General features: G+C 33.7%; 1 protein-coding gene across 2 annotated transcripts; it reads right to left on the bottom strand.

Moving 5' to 3' along the window:
- Positions 1–1362: 1362 nt before the first annotated feature.
- On the bottom strand, positions 1363–6760 carry LOC142625804 (14-3-3-like protein G-BOX factor 14 kappa). 2 transcript variants are annotated; one of them, XM_075799526.1, is made up of 4 exons: positions 6199–6760; positions 5411–5533; positions 2862–2978; positions 1363–1688 (listed from the first exon to the last, which is right to left on the bottom strand). In XM_075799526.1, the coding sequence occupies exons 1-4, from the start codon at positions 6682–6684 to the stop codon at positions 1668–1670; spliced, it is 747 nt and encodes a 248-aa protein (XP_075655641.1). In that variant the 5' UTR covers positions 6685–6760; the 3' UTR covers positions 1363–1667. The 2 variants fall into 2 exon arrangements, with proteins under 2 accessions (XP_075655641.1, XP_075655642.1); XM_075799527.1 differs by having other exon boundaries at positions 1363–1682; positions 6199–6738.
- Positions 6761–10827: the final 4067 nt, after the last annotated feature.

Here is a 10827-nt window from a genome sequence, read left to right as displayed (position 1 = left end):
ACATGGGTACAATGACATTGTCCCCGGCTGGTAAGGATGAAATTATCTTTTAAATATATTTAAAATCTTAAAAATAACAAAAACGGTAATTTTATAGGAAGGTGGGATAGAAGGTATCAATGAGATCCAAATGAAAGTTACGAGAGAATTTGAAAACAAACCCAACTTAGAGGGTGTCTTTTTTAATATTATCAACATAGTTAGGCTATAATCAGGTGATGATGAACAAGAAGGATGACAATTTTTGAACACAAACCTTCAGTATCACAGTGTGGAGACTCGCAGCTTCTATTTCGCCAAATTTTATGCATATTATCATTCAAATCTACCAGCAAAACAGGAGACCCCCTCCTCAAAAAAGGAGGGATAGGTGCATGCAGGAACATCGCTAAGAAGCTACCAAAAGTGACAGGAACATATACATCCAGCATTTATATCAAAAAGCTTAAAACAATAAAATACTGAAAACTTTAGAAGTAGCTTCAAAGAATAAGTTATATGCCAAGAGCCTGGTAGTTTAGAGAGATAACCAGTTCTCATGTACTGGGAGAACCAACTTTCAAATTCCCCATCCCCCAACTATCAAATTATCAACAAAAAATAAAATAAAAAGAAGAAGAAAGAAGAATAGTTAGACTAAGACCACTTAACACTAAACTGGAATTGCAGTACTAGGTGACAGGACCAAGGTTGTCAAAATCGGGATCCTACGTAGGATCGTAGGAGGTAGGTGAGATCGTGGATCGTAGGATCGGATCGTAAATCGTAAGATCCTATATTATTTGAGAAAAAAACAAAAAAAATAAACATTTGTATGTTAAATAATCACATAAATTATACATTCATTAATATAATTACCATACATCACTATATTCATTTATAAGCATCATTTAAAGAGGTCAAAAATCTCAAAACATGACACTCTATTGGAATATTTTTTATTCGGATCCAATTGGCACACTCTCTACATTAGAGTTGAAAATTTTGGTCTATTGGGATTTTATTTTTCATTTAAGTCCAACTGAGCAATTTATTAAGTTTAAAAACATTACAAGAAATAAAAATCGTTTGGGATCGTCAAAATCGTGTGATCCTATCGATCTTGAACGATCGCAAAGATCCTTGAAAGATCTTAATCGTTTTGAGCAGGTGAGATCGTAAAATCGTAGGATCGTAGGATCCAGATCGGGATTTTGACAACCATGGACAGGACTAGGGTCATAGTAATAAACTTCAACCAAGTCTACGTGATAATTCATTTTGCCACTCCAAACCAACTGCCAACCGCTGGCCCAGGGGGGGTAAAAATACAAGCCCCCCCAAAAAAATGTCTAAGTGACAAACTTCAAGGCCAAAAAAACATTTTAAAACCCCAATCTTCAAAGACATTTAATATATGCAACAAAGATCATTCACTGGCTATTAGAATTCATTCACACACATCAAGTTGATACTACTGGAGACTTTGGGACATTAGGAAAATAAAAGTAGAGAAGTGTCCTAAAAAATATCTCAAGTCTCTTTAAGCTATGAAACTAATAAAATGAGATACAAATCATCATAAGTACATGATGCTTATAATGACACATTTGATCAGCGCTATGCAGGTTACAGAAAATGTATGACATTCAAGCCCACCTCCCTCAAGGAGCACAATATTCCATTCCTTATGCCTCATCTATCTGCTCCTGCGTGAAGCAGAAAGAGCGTTGGTTTAGAAAACTTTACAATTTTGAGTCCACCATAAAGTAATTTGTAAGGCTTTAAAAACTAGAATGATTGTGTAAATTAAAATCCTGGTTTGACCTGTTTACACCCAATATTGGCCACAGATATAGTAACCATTCCAATTTGACTGGACAACAAAACTGGATCAGATTGATATACCAGTCACACCTATTAAAAGCTTTGGATTTACGAAGCAAGGCAACTAACACAACTGGCTGAAGGATGCCATTGGGTCAATAGATCCATAGACTATCATGAGGGTGAACATGCATTTATTAGTTCAACAGAGGACAAAATTGAGGCCATTGGGTGAAGGGGATAAATAAGAAAAAACATACATCCAAAAAGAAGTGGGAAAGAACATCAGCAGTAAATGAAGAGAGGAACTGATTGAGAAGATTTATGAGTCTGACGACTAAAGCCTGAAGCTGTGTAATATCCATGGCTGCTTAACTTCTATTTCAATTTCAGCACTTTTAGATTCAGAGTCATTTATTCAATCATTTATTTCTTTTTCTGGTATGTTTATGCATTGTAGCATTTAAAGCAACGGTCATCAAATTTTCCTAGTAGTTTCAACAACAAACAAAAGGCTTTGAAGGATTAGGGCAGGTGGAATTCATCAGAGTTTTGTTCTCCACTTCTCCAAACTGCCTCATTGATTAACCTTCATAGGCCTTAAGGGACCTGGATTATCCCAACTGAGCCACCATTCGCTCCGGCACATCCATGCTCAGAATGAATAGAAATTTTGGTACACAGCAGCATACTAAATTAACGTTACCAGATAATAAAAGGATATCTCCAGACCACCAGGGATTGAAGCCATTCAATTTTGTACTATATAGCACTTCTAGTAAACCCATTTCGTTTTTTCCAATACATTTAATAATTATATCACACCATCATCAGGATTTTTTTTTTCTAGTCTTCAAGAGGTTATTCTAGTGATGCTCTGTAATTTTTCATCCTGTATCTCTTGCAGGCCTAATTGTGCTTCTAAATGCTAGGTAATAATGTTTAATGATTGTGCCTCAAATAAAAATAAAAATAAAAATAATTTTTAAAAAAAATTTAATGATTTTGTTACCCCAGAATGACCAAATGCCCCTTTAATTTCAAGTTGAACTTACCTGCATATCTGAAGTCCAAAGAGTGAGGTTGTCCCTCAGCAATTGCATGATGAGAGTGCTGTCCTTGTAAGACTCCTCACCCAATGTGTCCAGCTCAGCAATAGCTTCCTCGAATGCCTGTGGATAAATACAAGGTTTAAACATCCAAATCAGTAATATTTTATGTAAATTAAAACTGATTACTATTACTCAGACTCTAGCAGAACATTCAACTTTATCATATACAAAAGTGGCCCAAGAAAAGGGGTGCTTTCATATCTACTATAGACCAAAATTTGTCCCATGTATTTATCATGCAGCTTTCATTCTTTCTTTCTTTTTCTTTTTCTTTTTTAACTTTTTGATTGTCCTTATTTTATTTTATTGTATTTTCTTGGTGGGGGGGGGGGGTATGATTGTGAATAAATTTTGTAGTTATAGTTATACCTTGATTAGTTCCAAAGTTCCTTAGGCATCACACCTTGATTTAGTTCCCAAAAAATGAACTTCCATAAGCCTATCATTCAATCCCTAATGTGCTAAATTTGCACCTTCAGTTGGTCACTCGTTCCAATGCAACTGGGGCGCTCGGTATCAACCTCAGCTTCTCTTCTAAAGAGTGTTTTTTTTCCAATTAACCAGTAGAGAAGTTCAAGAATACTTACACTAAATGCTGCCAAAAATCTGACACCCGTGACCCATCATTGCATTTACTGTTAGTCTGTCATATGTTCTTGCTTTGCTATTAACCAGGAAGTAAATAGAACACAGAGAAACCCCAAAACAAGAATAGATGACCTTTTATTTTCTTTTTCCTGAAATCCACCTTCAATTTTCATTGGAATCAAACCAGTAAAGGCCCCAGTCTACCAGTGATATAATGTGATCGTTCATAAGTTGTTAGATCTCCAACCTCAATGATATAGCCTACGTGCTTACATACCAAAAGATTATCTTAACCAATTTATTACACCAGAACAACCTCAACATAATAGTACCAGCAATATCATGTGATCTTCCTTTTTTTTTTAATAAGTAATATCATTTTATCTTCCATAAGCTGTTTGATTCTCCAATCCCTTGATGATATAACCTTCTAACCCAAATCCCAACAATATCATGTGTGTGTGTGTGTGTGTGTGTGTGTATTAGAAGCCACATCCCTTCATTACCACATAACAACCATAACTTTCACCAAAAAATAATAAATAAATAAAACCTAACCAATATCTTAATCACCGACCAACCTTAGCACAAGTAGTACCAAGCTACATCCCTCCAGCAGTTTGGTATGCTCAGAATGGAAATAATTTGCAGTGCCTAGTTTTAACAATTTGAGACGGGCATTGTGATTCGCATTAGGATTTAAACTCAGTTAGGGTTTTCCTAGGACATATGGAACATTTCATGTGGTTGAAGTTATTCCCAGATTCAATATGAACCAATATTGATCCTACTTTATGCCCAAATTGAATGGGGAAAAAAACTTCCAAGAAAAAGAAAGATCCAATGGCATCCACGATGATGGCATTCTACCACATGAAATGTTCAGGCTTTTGGAATTGAAGACAATGTACTTGCAATGCAAGTGACCTGGATATGGACCCTATTGTTAGAACAGATTGATTGAACCAAATATGGATCCAAATTTACTTTGAAAACGTGGTCCAGATTTGAAGTCACATTAATCCAGTATAAATTCTATTCAAACATTACAAATTAGTTTTCCCTATATTATGTCATACTTAATTAAATTACGCAACCTCGATATCACTCTTCAATTGATGCACGTAGCACCATGGTTAATTATTAAATGTGCAAATGCTGAAATGCAGCATGTACACGTATGAATTCACTGATTCATACAAGAAATAGAAGATAGATACCAAGAGACAAATAGGGAAATAGACAAAGGCATAATCATGATAGTGAAGCAGAGTATAAAAAATCAATAAGCTAGAAGTTTTCCAGTCCTAATCATATTTACAAAGACTCTTATTTGTATTCCATTCCATTTATATTTGCTTCTCCTTTTAGAAAAGTTTATATTGTTTGTTCTTCTCCACTGTACATGCGGTAGTTCATCACAAAAAGAAGGCACAAATCTGACTCATGGGGGTATTATGCAGGCAGTTGTTGTGTGCCCTGTTGGGCTAGGGTCAATCTGTGATATATAAGTAGGTATAGGTATCCCCAATTGTGATTAATCAGTTTGAAGTATTGCACAGCTATGGCCAGCCCATCTCTAGGTTGCATACCTTTACCATTAATGGTCCAACAATAAACCACATAAACTCACTGCGTACAGCTAGCAGCTAATCATGGAGTTATTTTTCCTTTTATTTATTTGGTTTGACAAGAAATGGGACTCTTTATTTTTCTGAAAAATGAAAATATATGTACATACAAATACAAACTTTGTCTATTAATAGGATTTTCCACCTGAAAGATATCCCCGAAAAACTTTGATGGTTCTTAAATCTTAATTCAGCAGTTAGACATGCTCATGCCATAAGAAGATACAAAGAACTATATTCCTAACTTTTAGCAGTCAGAGGAAAGGAGCAAACCTGTTTTGCCATGTTACATGCTTTCTCCGATGAATTGAGGATCTCATAGTAAAAAACTGAGAAGTTAAGTGCCAGCCCCAGCCTTATAGGGTGTGTTGGAGCAAGATCGGTGAGTGCAATATCCTCCAAGCCAATAAATAATCACATAAGTACATAAATGAGGGCAGGCCTCAATGAAACTTCTTCAACTTGATAAACGAAGCGCAGATATAAATTTTAGTTTCCTAAAATCCAAAATAAAATTCCCTTTTTGAGCAAAAATAAGCAAAGTAAACACCCTATAGAACAACCAACAAGAGATAGAGAGAGAGAGAGGAACACAAAATACCATTGCATCAGTGCAATTGTGCAAACATAAAAACATACATTAACATAGCTAATACTTTACAAAACATACATTAACTCTTTAACATCTCTACCCAAGTGGCCAAGCCCAAAAAAACTTTTAACATAGCAAATGCTAGCTGACTATTGATAATAGGTGACAAGCGATGCACGCGGCACCGTATTTCATTAATTAAATTCATGGTGGGACCTACTATTCACGCGAATCACGCAGAGAGAGAGAGTATGCATTTATAATCAATGTGTTTAATTTTAACAAATGATATTTACGGTGGAGACATAGTTCCAACTCAAGCTTAAACTGTTAATTAATAACTAATGAATTTAATCAGTAGTTTGATACCATTGCAAAAAAAGCTAAAGACTACAATTTAATAATTTTATTTAATTAGTATTCAAAAATTAATGAATAAAATTTTAAAAATTAAAATAAAAAAAAATACCTGAGCCGCCTTGTAAGAGTGCATAGTGTCCTCGGCGGCAGCTTTCCTCTCATCGCCGACCTTGAACTCAGCCAAATAGCGGTGATAATCTCCTTTCATCTTGAGATAGAAGACCTTGGACTCGCCGGTGGAAGCAGAAGGCACGAGGTGCGACTCGAGCAGCCTGAGAATTCCGGCGCAGATCTCCGTGAGCTCCGCCTCTACCTTGGAGCGGTACTGCTTGACGAGCGCCACGTGCTCCTCGTTCTTGCGCCCTTCTTCTTTTTGCTCGATCGAAGACACGATGCGCCAAGCGGCTCTGAGTGAGCCGATCACGTTCTTGTACGCCACCGATAGGAGGTTCCGCTCCTCCACGGTGAGCTCCGACACCGGCGTCGTTCCGGTGACCAGATTCTCCATGTACTGTACCATTTCTTCGTAGCGCTCGGCTTGCTCCGCCAGCTTCGCCATGTACACGTACTGCTCTCTGTTCAGTGAGGAAGCCATTGGACTAAACACAGAAAAAAGAGAGAAAGAGAGAGAGGAATTCAGTTTGAACAGGTTTGAGAGAGAGATGGAATATAAGGTGGTTTTGGCTGGCCTTTTGGATTTTTGAGACTGTGACCACTTGACGTACTTCCCGCGAGTAAGATTAACGTGGCCTACTCGCTTATTAGAAGGTTGTGATTTGGAAATTACGGCACTGTACGAAACGTGAAACTCATACCTTTTAAACAAGTGGAGGAATTTTAGTGGAATGGTGTACTAGTATTAGATTCATGTATAAGCTCAAAAAATTTTAAATAATTAAAACTAAATTATTAAATAAATAGTAATAATGAATTATAAAATAAGTAAATTATTTTAATAAAAATATTATTTTTAAGTTTTAAATTTTTATTTTTTTAAATCTCATCACTTAGTCAAAAGCATTGTAACTTAATATCCTAATAAAATATTAATTTAATAAAATGTAACTTGAGAAAAACAAAAAAACAATAGCATGAATTGTGTGGGTTTTAAGTTTAGAAATATTTTGTATAATAAACTTTTAGTTTAAGTAAAATATTATCACTTAATTGAAGAAATATATCTTAACAAAAAATATTTAATTAATTTACTAATTATTAAGAGTAGACATCTGGCATAACCATATCTTTTAAGCCCAATTTTTATGATACGATAATTAATTATAAATTTTTTTATAAATAAATAATAGAATTATTTGTGCTTATTTTGTCATTACAACCCGATGTTTGCATATAATATGATAATTTAATGAAAGATATTGTAGAAAGTCTTATGGAAACCTGTTTTTATGCATTTATTTAATTAACAAATAAGACAAGTTTAATGCTAAGGCTAAGTTTTCACTAGATTATTAAACAATTTTAACTTGAGCCTAATAATAATATGCACGTAAACAGACTTGTAATTATGAGGTTTGATTAATATAAATACTATAATATGTTTATATGTTAAAATATATTTATGTAAACTTTTTTTTTTTTTGACAAAGTTGTGGATTTTATTAAGTAACCAAAGCTAGGTCCACTTAAATTGCACCTAAGAGGTGAGGTGGGACATCTTTCATCCATAATATAAAACCTGTGACATCACTAACATGTAAAACATGTCTGGTAAAGTTGTGAGTTACAAAATTACCTTCATGCCTAATGTGAGAAAAATGAATATCTCTAAAAGCCTTTACAGTAAACTTAGTATCTTAAATCAAATTACCAAAAGAGGACATAGTGATAGAAGTAGACTCGTATCTTAAAGAGTTGATAACGATCTCTAAATCACCCTCAAGGATCACTGAGTCAATACCAATATCTAAAGCAAAATCCAAAGCTCTTATAGCAGCCAAAAATTTAATCTCCACAACTGAAAGCGACAAAGCATTAATCTGGGATAGAAAGGCAATAACTTGCCCCTTATCATCTCTAATAACAACCCCAATATCTGCTTGATCTTCCTTATTAGAATATGATACTACCGAAGTTTATTTAGAAAAAATTAATGGAACCACCGCACTCTTAATGTGGTAGTCACTTCACAAATATAAATGTTTGTGAGGTGTGAAGGGTAAAAGCTGAGGTTCAAGTCTCCAAGAGGGAGCTTCACACACATATACACTTAGATTAGGTTAGAGTAGAAATTATATCTTATATCAAAAAAAAAAAAATATATATATATATAGTGGTTGGAGGTAAATTCCAAATCAACTCTGGTATAGCTTGATGATGGGAGAGTCATAGTTAGGCACTGACAAGCTCACGTAATGCATCAAAAGCTCGTTGAATAATTAACTCAATTGGGAAGGCTTGTGGTGATATTCGAAGTTGGTTTCTTCCAAACCAAATAGTCCACGAAATCATGGAAAAGAGCTTTAAATTCTTGCCCAATTCCATGACCTATTAGACCAAAGAAAGGAAGTAAGGGAAACTCCTAGACATTCAAAAATCCCATTGTGAATCACCACCCCAAACCTCATAAAAGTTTAGGACAAAGCCACAAGGAATGTAGAACATCTTCTGCACTTTGTTTGCACATGTGACTTAAATTAGACCATGTAAAATTGTAAATAACATTGTAAGATATCAAATTATTACTTGTTATTTTTTAAAATTAAACAAATATAACCATATAAGGTTAGTTAATTTGATTTTTATGATTTTAAAAAAATTATTTTTATAAAAATATAAACAAAAATCATTTTATCTAATTTACTCAAATAATATATATTTCTTATTATAATTTGGTTATTGAATTATTAGCATAGTTTTGAAAATGGGCCCAAAAAAAAAATTCTACTATTTACTATATATGAAAAAATTATAAAGCTATCTAATAATTCATGAATAAACTCAAATTTATTTGATAAAAAAAATAATTCGAAATAAATGTAAATGAACCATTCTAAATTTTTGGACTTTTGTACTGGCAGAAGATTTGAACTCTATTTGGAAGGAGATGTATTGGGTAAATTCGTAATTTAGGTGGGGAAGAGGTGGCATATTATTGTGCTTTGGATTTTTGGGACGTTGTCGTTTCGGAGATCATTGTAGTTAACGGATATGCATTGTGGCGGAGTGGGGACACAAGAGTGGCGAGTATAGTTGCTTTGGGTGTACAAGCGCGTGTGGAGATATGAAATTAATGGTTTTGATTGGTCGATAATTATGAGAACGAGATAGAAGGTGATCTGGATGAGAGTCAGATTCCACCACTTAATACTCCAAGTCAAATTTCGGCGCCTTGATGGGATTAGAAGGAAGGAAGAAGTTTCTCAAAGCCCAAAAACCCCCCAAAAAAGAAAAAGAAAACACTAATATTTTATTATTATTTGTCCTCTGTCCTTTCTTTCTATTTTAGATTTATTTTAGATACAATAATATTTAAATTTAAGATGTCCGATTGATATTGATAATGATTACTTATTAAAATTGAAATAATATGGTAGACTTATTAATAACATTTAAAAATATAGTAGAGTTCATGAATAGTAATAAAAATAAGTTAAATGGTAAAATAAGCTGGCAAACTTCATCCATACCAAATAAACACTAGATTATTGTTTCTCAAAAAAATTTACTATTAAATTATCAACGTATTTAATTTTTATTGTAGAGGAGATTTGATTTAATGTGTTTTATTTGAAATTAACAAACTTGATCAATTAAGTTAATTCAAATATAGTGTGTGTTTGGCAAAAAATTATTTTTGCCAATATATTTTATTATTCAGTTTATTTTGTTACTATTTATGGGCCCCACTGCACTGTACTATTTCAGCTAACTTTTACCTTTATTTACAGTACTTTCAATAAAAAAATTTCACTTTCAACAAAATAAGCAAATCTTAAACAGACCCATAGTTTTTTTTAACTTTAAAATAAAACTTTTAAATTATTTCTCCCCCAACCCACCCACCTTTTTTTTTTATCAAAGGCATATCTTCCCTTATTTAATCTATTTATAACTTCTTTTAAAAATGATATAGTCTCATTTCAAATCATCAGAGAAATGTAATGACTAATGACTTTGAATGATGTGTATGTAATCATATAGCCTATTAGTTATTTAAACATTTAACATGGCAATTGTTGGATGAGCTAGTTTTTATTGACTTTTTTTTTTTCAAAGCTAAGTACAAGCACAAGAATACCTATAAAAAAGGCCAAAATGACCCAATAGCACATTTTTGCAAAATATATAGGGATGTACCACTGTTTCGAAAATATATAGCAATGTACCATTTTTTCGAAACTTAAATTCCATAAACTCGAGTTTCCCATGGAACTCAAGTTCCATAAAAAATGTCACAGTGGCACCGCTGACCTGAAATTTGTTTAATTAAAAAAGGTAATATGGGACTCAATTTCGGTAGAATCGAGTTGTTTGTAGGGTAGAACTCAAGCTTTGTAAACTTGAGTTCAGTAAAAAAAAAAAAAAAAAAAAAAGAAGAAGAAGGAAATAGAGTATAGGTGTGTGTACCTTCTGCAGAACTAAATAGCAAAGGGTTGCAACAGATTGAAAATGGCAAAACTTTGAAATGGCATAACGAATTAAGCAACCCAATCACACCACCCACCACCTAACATTGGTGAGCAACCCAAACATACCATCCACCACCACAACCGCCGAT

Source organism: Castanea sativa, chromosome 2 (assembly GCF_040712315.1).
Source record: "Castanea sativa cultivar Marrone di Chiusa Pesio chromosome 2, ASM4071231v1".
NCBI lineage: Eukaryota > Viridiplantae > Streptophyta > Magnoliopsida > Fagales > Fagaceae > Castanea > Castanea sativa.
Note: the sequence above shows the minus strand (reverse complement) of the source record. Positions and strands in the feature narration are given on the sequence as shown.

Coding starts and splice junctions, on each gene's coding strand:
- LOC142625804 (XM_075799526.1), bottom strand. CDS start 6,684: ATGGCTTCCTCACTGAACAGAGAGCAGTACGTGTACATGGCGAAGCTG. Junction 5,534..6,198: donor ACTCTTACAAGGCGGCTCAG/GTATTTTTTTTT, acceptor ATTGGCTTGGAG/GATATTGCACTCACCGATCT. Junction 1,689..2,861: donor TTTGGACTTCAGATATGCAG/GTAAGTTCAACT, acceptor TGCTTCACGCAG/GAGCAGATAGATGAGGCATA.